The 21,809-nt window shown below is 42.8% G+C and overlaps 1 protein-coding gene and 1 pseudogene across 1 annotated transcript; one reads left to right on the forward strand and one right to left on the reverse strand.

The window, feature by feature from the left end:
• Positions 1–1,542, forward strand: LOC110161318 (toll-like receptor 13; annotated as a pseudogene).
• Positions 1,543–5,465: 3,923 nt separating this feature from the next.
• On the reverse strand, positions 5,466–21,480 carry LOC110161312 (protein asteroid homolog 1-like). The gene is made up of 9 exons (XM_020926045.2): positions 21,264–21,480; positions 17,543–17,841; positions 15,996–16,099; positions 12,388–12,597; positions 11,947–12,124; positions 11,288–11,581; positions 8,677–8,890; positions 8,441–8,576; positions 5,466–8,158 (listed from the first exon to the last, which is right to left on the reverse strand). The coding sequence occupies exons 1-9, from the start codon at positions 21,385–21,387 to the stop codon at positions 7,972–7,974; spliced, it is 1,746 nt and encodes a 581-aa protein (XP_020781704.2). The 5' UTR covers positions 21,388–21,480; the 3' UTR covers positions 5,466–7,971.
• Between the last annotated feature and the right edge of the window lie 329 nt (positions 21,481–21,809).

Raw genomic sequence — 21,809 nt, forward strand, 5'->3', positions numbered from 1 at the left:
TTCCTCTCCTCCATCTGAACAAGGCCACTTTCTGCTGGACTTCAATGTGCAGTCGTGTTGGGAGTCTACTGGCTTCCTCTGCTTCATCTCCAGCTCTGCTTTGGTCCTTGTCACTCTTCTGTCTTCCTTTATTTATCACTTTCTGCGATGGCAGCTGGTCTACGGCTTCCATCTCTTCCTGGCATTTCTCTACGACAGTAAAAAGAGGAGACAGGGCTGTCCTCACATCTACGACGCATTTGTGTCCTACAACGTTCACGATGAGGACTGGGTTTACGGAGAGCTCCTGCCTGAACTGGAAGAAGTTCAGGGATGGAGACTGTGTCTGCACCACCGTGACTTCCAGCTAGGTACTGCGTCTCTTCACTCTCTGCTTCTGTCAGTCGCCCCTGATGGATTCTGACCATGTTTTCCTCTGGAGCTGTGCTAACCTCACATATTGTGCTGTGTTCAGGGAAACCCATCATTGAGAACATCACAGATGCCATCTACAGCAGCAGGAAGACTCTGTGTGTGATCAGCCGCCGCTACCTGCAGAGCGAGTGGTGTTCACGGGAGATACAGATGGCCAGGTACACACTCACTCGGGTTTAGTCCTAATCTAGTCTTGGTTTAGTTCAGATTTAGCCAAGGTTTAGTCCTCATTTAGTCCATGTCTAGTCTATGTCTCGTGCTGGTTCAGTCCTGGACTCTCACATGTCTCTCCTGTGTGCAGTTACCGTCTGTTCGATGAGCAGAAGGACGTGCTGATCCTGCTGTTTCTGGAGGAGATCTCGTCCAATCACCTGAGTCCGTTCTACCGCATGAGGAAGCTGGTGAAGAGCCGCACGTATCTGAGCTGGACCCAGGCCCGGAGCCACAAGGGTCTGTTCTGGGAGAACGTTCGCAGAGCGTTAGAGTGTGACAACAAACCTGCAGACAGCCACAACCCACTAACTGTTAATGTTTAACTGCAACCTGGTCACCGTAAAAGTTTGTGTGTCTATATGTGGTGTAAAACTCTGGAACAGTCTGGATACATGTCTCAAGCAATGCCAAAATATCCATACATTCAGGTGACATATATAAACATATGGTCTGGTCACAGGAAATAGAGAGTGGGTCATAATATTAGAACATACTTCCTTCTGTAGTGCTGCTTTATGCTTGTTGTTTCCTTACCTTTTCTGGTTTGTGCCGTCCATTACATTATTTGTATTTGTTGTCTGTTACCACATTTGGTATGTTTATGTACTATTATAATATGATGACAGTTATGTGACTGAGCAATAACAGTGATTATTTGTCTGCACTTGTAAATACTTCATATAGTTTAATGTAAAATGTCTGAAAAATGCAAAAGAAAGCTTATTGTGTTAGATTAGAAAAGGGGGGGGGGGGGGGGGGCTTCTTCTCACTTCTTTTTGGGCAGTTTTGTTGTTGTTGTTGTTATTTCTGCTATAATTTCATTAATGTTATATGTTCCATTGCAAAATAATGTAAATGTCTTACTTGCCCAAAATAAATACATAAATAATAATAATAAAAACTCACTGCTCATGAGTTTGATGTCATTGATGTCATTTGTTGGTTAAAAGGGGGCGTGGTGTGGATCGGTTAGTGTCAAACTTGATCTTGTTTAATTCTTACAAAAATAATCAATATCTTAACTTTAAACATAATAATGATCTTAATTTATGATTTACGCTGTGGGGACCGGATGTTTCTCCCCATAAAGGTTGAGGATAGGTACCACTGGTTCACACTCACATTATGGGGACCTCATTGTGCTGGACTTTTGCTTGGGGGAGATCTAAGGGTCTTAACATGTTCATTTAGAACCTTTTCACAGCATTGCTTTTGTCAGTCTTATTGAGAAGAGGGAGACTTTTTTTTTTAATAGAATAAATCACATTTCCAAGAACCTGATGCACTTTTGGAGTGTCCCATGTGGCTATGGCAATTTTGGTAATTATAGTCAAGTTTTAATGATGACTGAAAATGTGTGAAGAATTATCAGGCCATTCAGCTCATTGTTATGTAAAAACTGTAAAGCTCTTTTCAGATATCAGGCAATCGACTTTCAGCACCACCGGCTGTTATTTAAAGTTTAAAGACTTCTAAAAACTAATGGTGGTACGATGATGTGTACAGAGTTTAGGCCCCACTATGTTATAAACACCCACACACCACCAGGGCCAATGCAACTCTGCGTAAATTTGCTAATTTTCTTTCAGTTGATCTTTTATTAGTCTGTAAAATATTTGTAAACTAAATAAAAGAACTATGCAACTATATTCATGTTGTAGAAGGGGAAAAAGGGGGGTCTTCACTTTCATATATAATTAATTATAACAGAGGTAAGTCTGGCTAAAACATAGGACAAAGGCAGTAACTAGTGGAAAATACAATTCTTTATTTAATTAATAATATTAAAAAGAGTTCATTTACACATTTAAAAAGTATTTAACATAACAATTTGGAGCTAAAATCTGGGGCTCAACTAAACCACACAACAAACAAAATTAGCCCTGACCTTTGAACAAAATGTGAACAAAAAAAAAAAAAAGAAAACTTTGACCATTTTAGAAATAAAAAATGTATCTTATTAGATACGTTAGGCCTTTATGGCTGCGTTCAGACTGCAGCCTGAAGTGACCCAAATTCGATTTTTTGGCCTTTATGTGACCTGTATCCGATCTTTTAATGACAGTCTGAACCACACAGATTTTTTCAAATGTGACCCAGGACACTTGGATATGTGCTCCTAAAACCGATACATATCTGATCTTTTGACTTCAGTGTGAACAGCCAAAGTGCATTCATCCATCTACACGTTATCAACAAGACACAAACGTCACTATTCTGCACTGAAGTAGGAGAAAATTGTTAATGAACTCCGTGTCACTGAAGTGAAGCACATCACCACTCAACACTCTTGGCTCCGTCCACACGTTCCTTTCAACGGACGTCGCTGCCGCTGCCCCACAAAACACCACGACCAAAAACCTCGTCCTTCTCCTTCTCAGTCTCCTCCTTAAAACAAGTAAGTTGTTCATGTTCTGGCTCCGGTACGAGAGGAACTTTAAAATCTCCAGGTGCTCAATGCTGCGTCCATGTTTGGACAACTTCTGTAAACACAGAGACGCTCGCTGCGGTTGACGTCATCATGTCTCCAGTGCAAATGCGGGACATTTTCGGGCCGTTTATTGTTCACACTGGAGATCACATACAAGTCACATTTAATTGGAAATGTGAATGACGTCGAAAAAACATCGGATTTCACAAAAAAATCGGAATTGAGCATTAAGCCCTGCAGTCTGAACGTAGCCTATGTCAAATTTATTGAAACCAACCATGTTTATATTTAAAAATGTGTCTTCTGAGCCTGTTATTTACTGACAACCATGGAAAGCCCACTAAGGGGCAGCTGACAAGTATTTCATTGTATACAACAGGTTTTTCAGGAAAAATATTGATTATGTGTGTAGGCAGAGGTCTCAGAATGTTGTGTATCAAATATGATACAAATGGCTTTATAGGGTTAGTAATGCAAAAAAAAAGTTGCAAGGTGCTACTACATTGCACTATCCTCTATTGCACTACTCCCCCAATACCCCAATATTGCACTACTACCCCAATACCCCAATATTGCACTACTACCCCAGCCTATAAATATAAACACACTATAGCAACTACTACACTAGCTCTATAGATAAAGGAATTTATGGGTGAACTCTGAGATCAGACTTTGCAAGAGAATTTCTAAGGATTTAAGAGAATTTGAGAGCAGAAAAATACAGCAGCAGCGTAATCTGGATTCTAAAAGAAGAGTACCCTACATGGGGCCAGGAGCATGTTAGGAGCAGCCAGACAACACACGCACTGCGTTCATGAGCCACCGAAAGCCCTGACTGCCTCCACACGGCACGTGCAGCCTTTTCTAATCACTAATCAGTCACGCTGGGAGTCACACACAGCGACACACCGAAGGATGCATTCACGGACACCTTACGGTAGGACAAAAACTAGCGTCTGCTAACCACCCGGTTACATTCATAATAACTGAAATTCTACAGGGCCCTTTTTCTACAGTCATTCATTAACATTTTTGGTAAAACTGTGTTTTTGTGTTGTGCAAAACTGATCAAATCTGTGTATCAGTCATTCTAAAATGCTGTTGACACTAAAACTTGCATGTCTGCTTCCTGTTCTGTTTTCTAACTAAACGTATTTTATTTTTTATGAAAAGCAGTGAGGTGTTTCTCTCAGTTCCTCAAGACCGAACGGACAGCTCTGTTTTCTGAAACACTCCAGTGTGGTTAAAAGTCATAGACACTTTATGTCACTAACCTGTTAAGTGTACATTTTTTACTCCCACTCCCGGCCTGAGTGTGTGGAGGCCAGCGCACTGTATTTGGCTGTGCTCTGCTTTGGGCAGATTGACAAACTGATCTGTAAAGCTGCTCACATGATCAGTTGTGAGCTGGAGACATTTGTCACAGTGAGTGACACGGGGACACTGGACAAACTGCTGTCCATCATGGACACTCTGCTCATAGGCTCCGATTAGTTTTTTCAAGTCTGTGCTCAGAGCACACACACTCCAGGGGCACACACACATTTCACTTTTTCCTCGTGTTTCTCGTGAGCTCCCCTTCCGTATAGTAGCGGACACACCCTGTTCACTGACCCGCAGGTGCATGGAGTTTTACAGCTCTGTTAGAGTTTGTCACTGTGCTGACTCTTCACTTTCTCTGGTGTTCTCACTCTTCATGTCCCCAGTAGACTGTGCTGGTTCGTGTTTGAGTGAATAGTGTTTGGTGTGGCCTATAGGCTACTGAGTTCAGTTTTGTTAGTGATCCTGCACAGTGCTTTGTGGAAGATCTAATAATTATCACATGAAGGGAAACTCTAGTCCTCAGATCAGACTTACCACACAGAGAGAGACTAAGTGCTCCTATACATACATATATATATATATATATATATATATATATATATATATATATATATATATATATATATATATATATATATATATATATATATATATATATATATATATATATATATGTGTGTGTGTGTGTGTGTGTGTGTGTGTGTGATAAATAAAATTGACCTTTGACCCTTATTTGGGAGTTCCTGTTCTCTGTCTTTATATTATGAGCCAAAAATACGTTTTTGTGCAAAGGCCAAAGCAGAAACTGACATGATCATTATTTGCTTGATTTTGCCCAGACTTCCATCTATTATAAGAAAAACACTTCACCAAGCTCCAGTCATCATGGTGAGCTGTGAAACATATTTGACCAAATAAACTTTTGTTCAATTGACAAACTGAATTTCTCCTTTTGCTTTTCTGTCAGGTGAGCACCTCTCTCCTCGAGTATGTCTGGGTGGGAGTGGACGTGATTGTGAGGGTTAATTAAAAATAAACCAAAACCAAAAACAAACAAACAAAAAAGAACATACAAAATACAAGCTACGTACACTTAGATTTTATTTTATTAAGCCACAAGGAAACTTATTTGGACACACAATACAATACAATACAATATCCCAGTTGTTTTTGTCTTTTGTTCAGTGTTTATTAAAGGTGACAGCAATGCATTCCACTCTTCTGTTGCTTTGTAAATAAAAATGAATTTGAGATTGTTAGTATTTGAGAATAAATAGCACAAGATACAAACTGCATGAATCATAATAAAATCCAAAAACGTGATCTCAGCCCTAAAAGATTGTGGGATTGAGAGACAAAATGATACCCCTACCCCTGATACCAAAGATTAAAAAATTTACTTTATAGATACTTTGCAGTGATTTCATGCTGGGGGTGTTCTACATGTAAGTCTATGGTGGCATGTTCAGTAGTTACTATGGTGACTTAATACATGCATTAGGAACAGTGTCAAAAAAAGTGTTCAGGTTGTCTGCAAGATGGATTTAAACAACACATTTTCAGAAGCCTGTGATCAATACAAATGTTCATGGTTCTGTTTAGGGTTTATTTTATTTTATTTTATTTTTTTGAGTGATTAAGGTGAGTCTGACTAAACTGAAAAAGAGATGGCTGATGATAGTTTGTGAGTGCACCATATTTTTCAGACTATAAGTATCCGGAGTATAAGTTGCACCAAAAAATGAGTAATGAATACAAAAAAAACCCCAAAAAACAAAAGAACAATTCTGCAATTTTTTTGTATATCCAAGTAGCACTCCTGCCCCCAAAGCTTTGCAAAAAACATATATAAATCACACTGGACTATAAGTCACCCTTTGTGGGAGAAATTAATTTGATAAAATCAGAGACCAAGAACCGACATTTCATGTAGAAAGGCAAGTTACAGTAATAAAGAGAACAACAGACTGTTAACATCACATATGAACAGTTCTTCAGATAAACTATAACATAAACAACAGAACAGAACAAGTTTAACAAACTCTCCATCTCACTCCAAATCACTAAATCCATTCAATTCTTCATCCTCGGTGTCACTTCTGAACAACTCAACCTCGACCTCCGGAAGTAAACAGAGCGACCGCTTCCTCTTCTGTGTCGCTGTCGTCAGACTCAGCATCAGTTCCAGTTAGAATTATTCGGGTCTTTCTGAATCCCGACAGGATGGTTTCAGTGTCACTGAAGTCCAGACTTTGTCCATCCATCCAGTGAGTCCAGAAGAAGTCACATGGTGCATCCTCCCGATGTCACAAGTTTCTCGCTCACTCCAAGCTTTCTTTCTGCTGCTTGTTTACTGTTTTCTGCTGCAAACTTCACTACTTGAAGTTTGTAATCTGCAAAACATGATTTTTTTTTTGGGAGCATTTGTGTTCAGTCTTCTCAGTCATCTTTATAAAGGGTGAAGTATAGTTCTGCATCAACTCAACGCGCACTGCCGCCGTCGCCTTGTCGCTGTCGTTTTTGATTTATGGATCTGCATTGAGGTTTATGTACCGCTAAGTAATTCACCACCAAAACGCTAGGGGCTAGGATATATACCCATTCATATGTACGGTCTATGTGTATGACCAGCAGACGTATAATCTCTGAAAAGTTTAACATGAACTATCTCCAATGTGATAAAAGCACAGAACAGACTCAGCATTAGTACAACATCCCTCTATCACAGAAAGAACACACATATTACACTGAGTCGTGTCCTTTTTAAGTCCGACAGAAGCTGAACCGCATCAGCGCACAATAGCGAGCTGTTTTTTGAGCACTTTGTTTATGCAAGTTAGCCATGTGATTTTAAGTTTAGTTTTTGTAAAAAGTAAACAAATATGTGCAAATCTGCATTAAACACTACTATTTCTCAATGTATATGAAAGAAAAGAAAGCAAAGTACAGGAAATGTATGTAGTGCGGTGGTAGGGAGGACCAATCACAGCTCTTATTGTCTACGCCGCTTCCCCTGCTGTCTGCATCATTTCAACACATAGTTAGAAATAGTTAGTCGATGCAGACCCTCTGCGTCGTGACGCAGACGATTTGACGCTGGACCGTAAATTGGCCTTTAGTTTGTTTAAATGTTAAATTGTTCAGTGGTGCAGAAGTAATGGTTTAATCGACTGACATGATACAGACAGAACAGAGGCTCTTTCTGCAGGAGACATGCACAGTAGAGTGAAGTGACAGTGGTGCAGGAGGAACAGGAGCAGCAGATACTCACACACAAGACTAGAGCCTCTCGTGGCTTCAGTTTGAAATTTTTAATATATAAATTGCACTGAAGTTTAAATCACAGGAAACACCCAAACCGTGAAAAAAAGTGTGACTTATAGTCTGAAACATGATAATTTTATGTGTGAGAGACATAAATCAGTTCTTTCTGGTCAGATTATGTTCAAATAAAAACTCAGATTAAAGTGTAACTTGAGTATCAGAGCTTCAGAGCTGTTAGAGCCTCCAGTTAGATCCACACCCCCAGAGAATGTTGATGACATCAGCTGCAAAGTAAATAAAAGCAAAATAAAAAAGCGTTGTCTCTTTTACTTTGCTCTTTTATTTTGTTGTTTCCAGTTTGTAGACTTCCTCTTCTTCCCATCGTCTGTCCTTTTTCCATGTGTCTGTGCGAAGTTGAGCAGAGCACGGTAATCCTCTCCACTGCACAAGTTCCCCAGTCGCCCTGTCTTCATTTTGTGAAGCAGAACATGAAGCAGCGTTCCACTGTACAACCTGCACACAACAGAAGAAAGGGTGAAAAATGTGGAATTGGTATACTAGTATGTGGGATTAGGGTGGTGGAATAAAGTAAACATAACTAAATTAGAATAAGCGAAGGAGAAATTCAATTCTGTCAACTGGACAAAAGTTTATGATCAAAGATGTTTAGTAGCTCATCCAAGCTGCAAAACATATTCCTAAAGTTGACGTCATGGATTTCACCTATTGTGGGTTATTTTTAGAACGTAACCCCTGCGATAAACAAGGGACCACTGTAATTCTATCTTATCTTACTCTGCAATGGTCGGCTGTGGGAGAGGCTCTCCGAGCAGCTGATTCAGGAGAAAACTCTCTCTGAAACATGACTGCCATTCATTCAGCCAGTGACACCAGTCCAAGTCCAACCTCTGCCTCGAATCTGGGTCCTCGGCTGCAACAGAAAAAACAACACAGTAACACAGAGATCAGGAGTCTAACCCACAACCTCCTAACTCCTAGTAACTCTCCACTCAGAGAAATCAGTTATTTACCTGCTTTTGATCTGAGGTCACCACCTTTGCACCAGCCAATCAGCAGGGCCTTCAGCAGTGACAGGTGCGGAGGGGGCGTGGCCTCCTTTAGCCAATAGCAGGTGGCGGCCATCGGGAGTGTCAGGTGAGACAGGTGAGAGGGCAGTGACGTGTGGAACTGTGGGTCCAGTCCCAGGGCGTCCAGTAGCACCTGACGCCGCTGCTCCTCTGTTTTCTGTGGAACAGAGGATTTAATGTTGAACTATTTTGAGCTTTTTGACTTAAAAACATGAAAAACAGAATTAGTTCATTTTAAATGATTTGATGGTCTAAAGATCTTCCTCACTTCAGACTGATGTGTGTGCCACTCTGAACTGAGTTCTACACATTATTAATCTGGAGCAGCTCTTTCTGAAAGTGTTCGGAAAACACAGAACATCATGAAGACTGAATCTGATTGGTCGAAGCATCACAACAGCAGAACAAGCTGAAAAGTCAAACTTGTAACATCCAGTTAAGAGAAAGGCACAGACATCTTCCCTGTACACAAATGCACAAGTGCTTAACTTGTGCACATTTTTCACAAACTAAATATTCTATATTGAGCCTAAAATAGTTTGTTTTGTTTGGGAGCTTCAGCTTTTGACTAGTGGTCACTCCAGGTCCTGCAGCTCCCAGGAGCTTGGGCCCAGAAAGAATTATCCATCTGACACGACCTGCACTGCTCTCACAATGGTTGGATTTTGTAGTTCTTCTCTATTTTCATAACATGAACTCAAAACCTCTAAAAGTTCTAACAATGTTGTGTTATATTGACTCCACTAGGGGCAACCACGTGTTACTGTTACTTGTTACAATCACAGCATGTTGGGTGGTGCTAGCCCATGTTGAAGAAGTCATGTGAAAAAGAAAATTATTTTTAGGCCCACACAAAGCAGTGTTCACTCACCAATTCACTTCCCGAGGACAGAGTGCCGGTGCAGAGAAGAGCCAAAGTGGAGAGGTGGAGGGCTCTGAGGCCCCGTTTACACATACACGGGTATTTTTAAAAACGGACACATTTCCCTTCGTTTGTTTCCATTTTTTACACGCAAACGGCAAACTCACCTCTCAAAACAAATCTTTCTAAAAACTCCGGAGAGTGGAGATTCTGGAAAACTCCAGTTGCACGTTTGTAGGTAAAGTGAAATAAAGGGAGTTTTAGGAGCTGATGCACCGAAAGTGTGACCAATGTTTACCTTTTGCTATGATGATGACAGTGTGTGAAATACAGAGTATGCGGGGGTCCGACACCCCCGATTAACCCATCACACCCCCTAAAAAGCTTCAAAAGGAAAATTTTGAGGGGGCTAAAATTTTGTAAAAAAAAAAAATATATATATATATATATATATATATATATATATATATATATGTGTGTGTGTGTGTGTGTGTGTATGTATGTATGTATATTCCAGACACCGTCCCATACGGACCTGGACAGGGTCAGACCGATGTTCCCAATGTTCCTCCAGTTGCGAAAGGAATCCATGTTCCCCATTAACACCGCGGGTCATCCCCATCTCAAGTTTTCACCATAAACTCATAAAACAGCAGCATGTAGCCTAGAACTTTGTACGCAACTCACCGCACATCAGCGGAGCAGAAGCTCTGACTTTGGGCAACAGCGCTAAACACATGGGAGCAGTCAGCGTGCAGTCCCTCAAGACGGGGCTGCGGGTGCAGTGTTGGTCAGATCAGTCCGGAGGCTCCATCCTCCATGTCCTGGTTCCAGACGGGGGCAAACAAGACCAGCGCGCAAAGGACTGGGTCCGAGTGCTTCAGTGCCGTCATCTGCACCCTGGTTCCGTGTGAGGAAAGTGAGAATGCTCTGTGGTCTACAGGTCTGGGCGGGCTGCTCTGGTCCTCCGCACCTGACCGCGGCTGGTTCAAGGTGGTGCAAAGCATCTGGACAGAAGCGTGAATCATGAAGAGTTTGGTTCTTCATATGTTCTGAGCGGTCCGTCCGTGCACTTGTTGTTTTTCCGAGGGAAAGCGCTTCTCAGGTGGAGACACTGGACACTACTCCCCACTTCAACTCATCTCTTTCTTCTGGTGCAAACACGTTTCATGTGTTTGCATTTGCACACACAACTGATGGATCATATCCATGAGCAGAGATGAACAAGGGCTCAGAGGTCAGTGATTTTGCCACTTCTTTAACATATTTGTGGAGAGGCGAGCCCACTCACTAATGCATGTTTTTTAAGGTATTTTTGAGTAATCCTTACAACTGTAATGAAATAAATGCTACAGGTTTGAATCTAATCCAGAGGCTCGGTGTAGTTATGATGGCGCTCGATGGAGGATTTATGTGGATTGATGTAAAAGAAAACTTTTTTGAAAACGATGCTGTGTGCACGATGTTATTTTGGAAAATGGACGGAGGGAAATATTTATTTCTCAAAATACCTGAGTGTGAGTTTGTTTACCCTCTTTTGAGACTGAGCAGTCAGCGAGATAATCACTGTTCAGTTCTCCAGAACACTGCACTCCCTCAGTGGGGCTGAGGACCACCCTCACCAGCCTCTACTCTCTACTCGACCTTGAAGCTGTTGCTTTACCTGCTGTACACTGTGTGACTGGGCATTACCTGCTCTAGAGACTTGATGCAGAATGGGACCTCCTCTGGTTGGACGTTCTTGTATTGGACGTCCAGTCCATCTCTGTCACGTTCCTCCACAGTTGGGGGTCTGTCCGTCCCCAGCAGCAGCCCGTACATCACCCTCCTCAGGGGCAGAGAGACCAGGTTAACACTGGGTTTGTCCTTATGGTCCACCACCACGCTCAGACCCACTCGCTGTGAGGTCACCACATCCAGGAAGTCTGAGCTGAACTGGGCATTAGTCACTGGGACTCTCATCCAATCAGGAATCTTCCCCTCCATCTGTGAAAAGTAATCGTGCCTTTTAACCAGAGACTTACACTGGCTTTATTTTGAAAAACTGAAAAAATTTAATAAAAAATGATGCAGTGCTTGTCTGTTGCAGCTCTACGTTCAAACACAGAAAACCAGTATACTGGTGTATAGAGACATGCACATCCAACAAAAACTGTGACTGTGTGCTGGATCCAAAGACAAAAACTGTGCAAAAGAAGAAAAAGATCCACAACACAACGCCTCAGGTCAAGTCCCTCTTCAGACATGAAAAGGGGCAGGTCACTTTCTTCTTTTGCACAAACTTTTATTAATCCCAAAGAAAAAGTAATGTTCTGGTTGTGTAGCCCCCTGAGTGTAAAGTTGTCTCTGACCTGTGGGGGCAGTGGTGGGGTGATGCCCTCACTGAAGAACTCGATCAGAGGACTTGGGTCAGATGGAAGTTTGTAGTGATCGTTTGCCTCCTGGAGAGTCTTCAGCTTCTCCTCTGCCTGTGGTTGGCCCCTCAGAGCGGCCTTCATCACCTCCACAGGATCATCCTCACTCAGACCTCTGCTCAAACAAAACATTGAATACTTTTTATGGTATTTAGTGATCATCTATCATGTGGTGCAGTTCCAGTTCCAGCAAAAGTTGAGGTAGTTTTTCCACATGGTCATTCATGGTCATTGAAAGAGACTTGTTCTGCAAGGAGAAACAATCTTTAACTTCTCCACAAAGATTCTCCAAAAGCGCTACAAGATCTACAGAACAGAGTATTCCACAGAACATTCAAACAGACAGAGTTCCCTTTTTATGAGTTCTTAATCTATTACCTGATCCACTCAAGTAAAGCATGTAGTTTGGACTCCTTTTGTCTGGAGGCACCAGTCGGCAGTGGGATGTTTATGTAGTCATTTCCCGCCAAAACAGCAAAGACGGACAACAGCTGAGGGTGGATTTTATTGACGTCACAGAAGTGAGAGGAGTAGTATCTCTTACAGGGAATGCACTTCTTTCCATCACGCTGCTCCACCGCCTTCCACCTACAGGACACACCCAAAAATCTATAATAAGAACCAGATAAGACACTCCACAAGTGAGATCGATAAGTGACTGCTCTACATGTACTGCAGCTCCCTGCAGCTCTGGCCCAGAAAGAATATTCCCATAGAACACTGTTCATTTTTGTGAAATCAACCTGCCCCTGTGCGGCTGATAGGGCATCGACAGCTTTCATAAAAGCTCAGATTTTGTAGGGATTCTTCTGTATTTTTTTTTGTATTTTTACAATATAAACCAAAGTGCCCAAAAGTTTGTAAGATTTAGCCTGGCCCGGCTCTGAACCCGTGCTACCTCCGGTCTAGTAGCTAATGCTCTGATTGGTCAGAACTGCATGTTTTTCACGTTTAGTGACTGACCTTCAGTGGTGTAAGGCCAGTATTCATAAAGTAATGAAGAAGTAAGTTTAAAGAAATAGTTTGTACCATACAGCACCATCTTGGATTCATCATCCAGATCTTCTTATACTTCCCTGGACACAGCACACAGTTCACCTCTGTCACCGGTGGTCCTCCTCTCTTTTGGGATTGGATTTAGGTTCCACAATAGGATAAATTCCCAGTGGTTCAAGCCAGTTTCATAAACTGAAAATGATGTTTTGATGGAAGCTGAAACATCTTGACCACTGTTGAAACCTTCTATACATTCATGAAGCATGTGTTTATGCTTCTTTAAAGCTTGACCAGATCTCAGAAGCTAAGCCGCCCTGGGCCTGGTTAGTAGGTTTGGAACAATATTCAATATAATATTGAATCATTTGCTACTGATCTCATGATTCGATACACATGTTCATGTCCATGCACGTTGTGTTTCATTTCATGTGTGTCATTTCTTTTGGTCCGAAAGGAAGTTAATGTAGTGTCCTCCTCAGATGCAGCAGAAAACAGCTCCATAGAGACTTACAGCTGAAATATTCTAACAGAGGAGGGTTTGATCTTTCACTTCCTTTTTATTTTACGTTGATAGACTCAGGAATGACAAAGATATGAATTTTTAATACTTTAGAATTGCTTTTAGCTTCACATCAGCTTTAACCAAATGCACTCATACACACATCCACGACGCCACTCGCAATATACACGATCTATTTCTCATAAGTTTGAAAGAGGATGGGAGAGCGCAGTGTGTCTGTAATAGCACAGACTGCAGCAGGGCATTGTGGGAGGAGCTACGTACTGTCGCTGCTGGAGGAGGCAGAGCAGCTCCAACACAGACATGAGACGTGTGCACACAGAGGACTCAGGACAGAAATCATCACCTCATCATCAAAAAAGGAAACGTCTGATAGTGTAGCTCCCCTACACTCTATATTAAGAATCGATTGGCTATATTATAAAATATTAAATAGTCTGACAAAGCTCTGTTCTTATTTTCACTGAATAAAAATTCTGAGCTGTAAATCACTGAACCAAATCAACTAAAACAGATATAAAATACAACTGTTCTACTGTAATACATTGTATGTGTGTGTTTGTGGTATGTATCGTTTCATTAACATCAGTGTTATTATATTCAACTCATTAGCAGAAAAAAATAACATGAGTTTTTTTTCTGTGTGTCATAAAACGTAACGAATCAATATCAAGATACGTATCGAATCGTGGAAAAACTGTATCGTTGCATCTTTAGTTGTTACTTTAGATGGTGTCACAGCAGCACACCAGTGGCAAAAAGTTGTTTTGTCCTTAGGCAAGACACTTCAACCACATTGTCTAGTATGAATACGATGTGTGTAAGTGTCCCAGGGCAGCTGTGGCTACAATAGTAACACCACCATAGTCTGTATATATAAATGGACACAGCTAATGTGCTAGCCTCTTTGTTCCAAATGATAAATGATGATGGACGCACTTCCGACTCAGTCGACTCTGGCTCCACTACACTTCACAATGAAAAACTGTCAGCCTTCTGTCTGTAACTGCAGCAGTGAGTTTCATCATTCTGGTCTTAAAATGTTCATATTCATCTGTTCTACATGATCCTGTCTTTTTTGTGTGTGTTCATCAAGATATGAACATTAATAACAGACAAATCTGACACAGAGGTCTTACGCTCTACATATTATCAATCTGGAAAGGCTCTCACTGAAAGTGTTCAGAAACAGCGGAACGTCATGACGACTATTTGAATCTGATTGGTCAAAGCGTCACAACAGAGAGATGAGGCGAAAAATCTAACTTTTGTTCCATCCAGTTGTGAGAAAAGCACAGACCTCATCCCTGTCCACAAATGCACAAAGTACTTACATTCTGCATGTTTTTCACAAACTAAATAGTCTGTACTGACGCTAAAAGAGGCTAAAGTACGTCTGTCGGCGTTGTCATGTTTATTTTGGTTCATTTTGGCGCTTTGCCTTTTGGCTTCTGCACAAACCTCACTGCTGCTCTGTGATGATCCACCCTCCTGATTAACTGTACAGCAGGTGCACTCCAAGATGGATTCTTGTGAGTTTGTGAACTCACAAACATTGGAAGAATCCTTGCTATGCCAGGTTAGCTCGCACTAGCAACAAGTTTGATTGCAACGTTGCCAAGCATCCGCTCAATATTAAACCAGCGGTGCATGTGGGAAGGGGCGTTTCCTTCAACAGCCTCATTCTGGATTGGCTCTGGTTGTTGTCATACTCACAGTTGGAAATCCAAATATGGAGATTGGCTCCAGATTCTCCCCTATAACTGTAGCCTCGATGAGCTTCATTTGACTGGAGTTGAACACTATGGGTGATGTCACACTCATTTAGTCCACTTCTTTAACAGTCTATGATGAATGATTAATGCTGTAAAGCACTTTGGGTGTCTTGAAAAGCACTTTATAAATGTATAATTACTGTAACACATTATATTGTTCTATTCTAAAACAAAACACAATGTACTTGTATATTTCTAAGTTTTGTAAAAGGGAACTCCAGAGAAGCTGCCTTATCTTATAAAAGAGGCGCCTGACACAATAACAAATACATCGACATGGTTTACAATTTAATCTACTAATAATACTTACAAGTTTTTACAAAGTATTACTCTATACCTAACATCACCAACATCTACGGTGAACAGAGTGGTACAAATAACTCGAATAACTGGCCCTATGTTCCCCTGACCTAAGGCCAAAAGGACACCTCTGATGTTTGTCCTTCTGGTGCTACAGGTCAGACCTCAGAATGTCCAGGAGCTCAGTGATGTTCTGGTCCAAATTTGGTAGGACACACGTGTGTACAGAAGCACAGGGATTCATGTAAACTGTGATACCAGGTCCATAGATCTGTGTTCATTTAATCTCAAACTAAATTAGTGCATCTTTACTCCTTCTTTCCTGGAATGTAAAACTCTCTAAAGTGACTGACTAGTCCCTTTAAAAAGAAACACTGGTGCAGAGGAAGTGTTACCTGAAGTGTTCAGTGGGCAGCATTCCTCCTGTAAGGGGGAAGATGAAGAAGTCACTGTCGACGGAGAGCACAGGACAGGCCCACTCTTGAGCCAGTGCTGCCACCTAGAGGTGAGATTATCATTGTGAAAAAACATGTCAAATACATTAGTGGCACAAATCAGTCATTTTAAGACCGTAAAGTGCAAATTTAAGCAGAGAAAAGAACTGGTTTGAAAGAGAAGTAAAGGAAGCTATTTTTATGAAGATAGAGAATCCCTCTTGAACTCCTTTACGGATGACAGTGGCAGAAGTCCTCAGAGGTCAGAGTCCTTGCTTAGACTTTTTAAGTAAGTGTGCCTTGCTACACTGACATTTGAGGAGTGCGGGTGTGGGAGAGGCACAGGCCTCTGGAAAGAATGAGCATGAAGTCTATTTTTGCTGAAATTATAACGGCTTGAGGGTAAAAACTCTTCCGGAGTCTGGTGGTCCTGGCCTGTAGGTGGCGCAGTCTTCTGCCTGATGGAACAGCAGTATAAATGTCCTGTGCTGGATGAGTGGAGTCCTCCAGATGTTCTCTACAGAGCTTTCTTCTCTGCCACGGTGCTGCTGAAGCACACAGTCATGTTGTCATGTTGGAGGTGAGGATGTTCTCCACCACACAGACCGTCAGGACGGAGGGGCCGCTGTGACTGAACTATCAGTGTGGGTCTGCAGTGTGAATATGAACTTTGGGGTATATTTTGTTTTTGTACAAAGTTAAAAAGTTACACTGGCAGTGTTTCACACAATTTATGTATTTTGCTTTTTAAATTTATAAAAAATTGCAAAATGTTATTTATTAACTTTTCATTCTTTCCATTGACATGCTGAGTCCATTACCTCAGATAATTAACCCAGTCAGCCAGTGCATTCTCAATGCCACATACTGAAAATCTGAATATATGTGATCATTCAATAATTATATATTTTTTACTCTGATTATTATTTGTGTCACTGTCACTATCAGTGTGGATATATAATGGGAAGACTGACTTTGGTGCATTTTTTGGTTTTTTTTCACAAAGCTGGATTGTCCATAGACTCCCATTATAAAATGCCCATTTTGACAGTCCCCTTTTATTAAAAACCTAAAAAAGTTTAAGGAAACAAGTGTGGCGGGGTATTCTATTTGATTTTTTACTTTTTATAATTAAGACACTGCCATTAGATGCGCTGATAACATGGTATAAATTGTGACACTGAATAGACATTTGTTTGAGCCTCACCTAAATTATTGCAGTGTGCTATGATATAACACCTATCCTACAGAGACTCAAAACACCAAGTATTACAAAAGAAAGCCACGAGAGCAATCACCTGGTCCTGGTGAAATGTTTAAGTTTAATCCCATATTGTAAAACATTCCAGGCAAAGTGTAACATCTCCATGGAGATTATGCAGAGAACGTTGAAAACAATTTCATTTGTAGGGTGAACAAACAGTTTTACTGCAGCCTTTTATTATACCTGTGCCTAATAATAATCATGGCAATGAAAGCACATGATATTGTCAATACTAATCCCCCACCTGTTGATCGGCCTCGGTGTAGCAGCGAGCCAAAGGGATACGCAGGTCCTCCAGTGTCTGTCTGAACACCTCCCAGATGAGGGTTGGCAGGATGCCCGTGGCCTTCCCCGTCTCCACAGCGTTGTGGGCTCTCTCAATGCGCTGTTTCCCTCGCTCTCTCTCCGTGTCACATTTCTGTTTGTCCGAGCAGCCATCGAACACCACGTACGGAGAGATGTCGCACTCTTTCAGTGCCCCAAAAAACTGCTCCACCAGTTCCTTGAAGGCACCGTATTCCCCCCCATGGTTCTGATCCAAGCCTGAGCAAAGACACAGGACTGTTACATTAAGTAGGATATAGAATGCATATATAACATAAGATATTTAATGCATATATATTGTAGATTGCTCAAGAAAAAAAACCAAAAAAACTGGGACCCACAGGCGCTCGATGGCACGCATCTGGAGACCAGACCTTCCCTGAAGGGACCTCGCCAGGCACAGCCCAAACGAGTGACGTGGAGTTGGCCTATCATGGACTCACCACCTGTAGGAGGATCCGTAAGGGGCCACTGCAAGGAGATCTGTGTGACATTGGAAGGCAAGGGCCTCGGCAACCAGCTTTCCAGACTTGGAAACTATCTCTGGGGACATGGAATGTCACCTCACTGGGAGGGAAGGAGCGTCCAGCTTGAGTTCTGGAACCCAACTCCCTGAGAGGGGCTGGACTCTCCATTTCTCTGGCATTACCCGCGGGAAGTGGTGGAAAGCTGGCTCATTCCCTCTACAGCTCAGGCGCCATGTGTCTGAGTTGAGAGCCCAGTGAATGAGAGGGTCGGGGACAGGTCTCTTACTGTTGTGTCAGCGAGTCCACCTGGAGAGGGGTGAACGGCGTCCCTGATCTAAACCCAAGCCGTTACTGAACTTCTGTGCTCGTCACGGTTTGTCCATAACGAACACCCTGTTCAAGCAAAAGGGCGTCCATCAGTGTACGTGACACCAGGACACCTTTGACTGGAGACTGATTACTGACTTGGTCATCATATCATCTGGACTTCGGCAGCGTGTCTCGGGTGAAGAAAGGGGCAGAACTGTCAACCAATCACCACCTGGTGGTGAGTTAGGTCCACTGGCGGAGGAGGAAGATGGAAAGACCTGGCAGGCCCATGTGTATAATAAGGGTCTGTTGGGAACGTCTGGCAGAGCCCTCTGTCAGGGCGACCACAGCTCTCTCCCAGATTCTGGGGGAGTCCGAGTGAACTATTGCTGATGTGGCCTTTCGTAGCTCTGGTCGTAAGGTGCCTGTCGCAGTGGTGGTGGCTGCTGGAAGTAAGTGATGCAATCAGTCGAAGAAGAAGTCCTAGAAGAGAAGAAGGAGCCAAGCGTGCTGCGGCCCGTGTGGGCTGGGAGGAGTGCGAAGAGGTCGTGGAGGACTAGTAGTCGGCCTCAAAGGAGGCTGACGCCTCAGGAAGGGGAAGCAATGCTTCACCAACACTGTTCAACACAGTACAGTGCGGGGGCAGAGCTGTTGACTTCGACTGAGGATGTTGTCAGACAGTGAAAGGAATACTCAATCCTACTGTCACATCTTCTGAAGAGGAAGCAGAGGCTGGATTTGTCCATCACCTCTGGACTCACAGATTGGGGTGGTGGTCCCTCTGTATAAGAAGGGGACCGGAGGGTGTGTTCCAATTACAGGAGAATCACACTCCTCAGCCTTCCCGGTAAGGTCTATCCCAGGGTACTGGAAAGGAGAATCAGACCGACAGTCAAACCTCGGATTCAGGAGGAGCAGTGTGGTTTTTGTCCTGGCTGTGGAACACTGGAGCAGCTCTACACTCTCCATCGGGTGCTCGAGGGTTCATGGGAGTTTGCCCAACCAGTCCACATGTGCTTTGTGGATCTGGAGAAGGCATTCGACCGTGTCCCTCGTGGTGTCCTGTGGGGGGCGCTCTGGGAGTATGGGGTTGGGGCCCTTTGTTAAGAGCTGTCTGGTCCCTGTATGACCAAAGCAGGAGCTGTGTTCGCATTGCCGGCAGTAAGTCAGACCTGTTCCTGGTGCATGTTGGACTCCGCCAGGGCTGCCCTTTGTCACCGGTTCTGGTCATTGTATTTATGGACAGAATTTCTAGGTGCAGTCAGGGGCTGGAGGGGGTCCAGTTTGGGGACCACAGCATCTCATCTCTGCTGTTTGCAGATGTCATGATTGCTCTATCAAACCAGGACCTGCAGCATGCGCTGAGGAAGTTTGCAGCCAAATGTGAAGCGGCTGGGATGAAGATCAGCTCTTCCAAATCCAGGGCCATGGTTCTTGACCAGAAAAAGGTGTCTTGCCCTCTGCAGGTGGGTGGAGAGTCTTTGCCTCAAGTGGAGGAGTTCAAGTATCTCGGGGTCTTGTTCATGAGTGAGGGGAGGATGAAGCGGGAGATTGACAGGCGGATCGGTGCAGCATCTGCAGTGATGTGGTCGCTGTATCGGACCATTGTGGTGAAGAGGGAGCTGAGCCGAAAGGCAAAGCTCTTGATTTAACGCTCAATCTATGTTCCTCCCCTCGCCTATGGTCATGAGCTCTGGGTAATGACTGAAAGGACGAGATCGCTGATACAAGCCCTCAAAATGAGTTTCCTCTGCAGGGTGGCTGGGTGCTTCCTTAGAGACAGAGTGAGGAGCTCAGTCACACAGGAGGAGCTTCTCCACATCAAGAGGAGCAGCTGAGGTGCCTCAGGCATCTGCCCCCTCTTTTAATGGAAATAACATTTTCAGTTTACAGACGGCTTAATTTTATAGACACCCTGATGATCCAGTGTCCTGACTCTTGACTCATTACGAAACGATGAGAAGAACAAACAGCACAGAACTAAAGTCTAAAGTCTCGTTTCTGATCCAAACCAACTCTACTCTGTCCCAGCGAAGGACCAGCAGGTTTCATGTTTGCTTCATAAATTGTGCTGAGAGACACATGGGGTGTAGGCTGACCTGAGGAGCTCTGTGGAGATTCTCTGAATGTGGTCATGTCTATTAATGGGTGTGATTGGCACAAAAACAACAAATATGATTCTGCGTTAAGAACAAGTGGTTCTTAAAGTGTGAGTCAGGTCCCAGAGGAGAGTGAGTTAAACTCAAAATATATATTTTTCTTTGTTTGTTTTTGGCTCAAATAAAACTAAAATTTCATAGAACAGATGAAATGTGGAGAATTTTATAAAATGGCAGCCCCGATGGTGCAACATATTAATGTTGCGGCAGAGCGCAGTCTCCTGTGTGTGCGTGCGTGTGCGCGTGTGTGCGTGTGCGTGTGCGTGCGCGCGTGTGCGCGCGCGTGTGCGCGTGCGTGCGTCCTCTGCTCTGCTCCTCTGGTTCTGTCAGTCCTGCACCTGCGCCTTTCTTTTTATTTTCGCAAATAAACTCGCACCTGAGAACACACACTGTGCCACACACACACACACACACACACACACACACACACACACACACACACACACACACACACACCTGCATCCCTGACATTTTCACATCTCATCAAATGATCTTAAATGTAGCCTATTTATTATTACTTCTTTTTCTCTAAATAAACATTATTGTTTGTGCTGTGTATTTTTAGCTGAGAGTTTTAGTCAGTAATAGTTTTTTTGTTTTATTACCTCTGTGCTAAACATTCCTTCAGTACATCATTTCTCCCGAACCACCATCTCCATGAATCAAACATTTAACAGAATTAGCCACAAATCTCACACGCGCTCACCTGAAGTAAAATAAAGGTGATAAACCAGATTGGATCCGTCTATCACCAAACGTCCTGCGCAGAACCATTCCTCCTTGTAAATGTTCTGACTTTTTATCAATCCTGTCATGTTTCTGACCCCCATCTTCTCTTCTGTGGCCCGGGGATGAAGTGCCTGTAGTGCGTCTGATATCACATATTTATTAACACTGCCAACTTTAGGGCGCGTCTTTTCCTTCAGTTTCGTTTTTGAGAAACAGAGAGAGAGAGAGAGAGAGAGAGAGAGAGAGAGAGAGAGAGAGAGAGAGAGAGAGAGAGAGAGAGTTTCCAAATTATCTATTTAATAAACCAGGAAAAATACAAACAATCATGAGATTCTGTTTAGTGCAGGTTTGCGCACATTTGTCATTTATTGAAGTCAGCTACTGTTGATGAAAAGACTGAGAGGAGTAAATCAGTCAGCGCTGTAGTGGAGGATGGTGCGCTTGTTGTAGTCCTGTAGTCTTTTTGTAGTTTTCTGGGAGTTGTAGTTCTGACTGTTTGAGGAGGATCCGGGTTGATCTAGAG

The sequence above is a fragment of the Boleophthalmus pectinirostris genome, unplaced genomic scaffold (genome assembly GCF_026225935.1).
Source record: "Boleophthalmus pectinirostris isolate CB_2022bp ecotype Guang Dong unplaced genomic scaffold, ASM2622593v1 HiC_scaffold_6, whole genome shotgun sequence".
NCBI classification, from domain to species: Eukaryota; Metazoa; Chordata; class Actinopteri; order Gobiiformes; family Gobiidae; genus Boleophthalmus; species Boleophthalmus pectinirostris.

Bases quoted from the DNA above. Each gene is read 5' to 3' on its own strand.
- LOC110161312 (XM_020926045.2), bottom strand. From the start codon at position 21,387: ATGGGGGTCAGAAACATGACAGGATTGATAAAAAGTCAGAACATTTAC. The intron at 8,891-11,287 runs GTAATGCCCAGT...TCTGTTCCACAG, and splicing joins GCATCAAGTCTCTAGAGCAG to AAAACAGAGGAGCAGCGGCG. The intron at 8,577-8,676 runs GTAAATAACTGA...TTTCTGTTGCAG, and splicing joins TGACCTCAGATCAAAAGCAG to CCGAGGACCCAGATTCGAGG.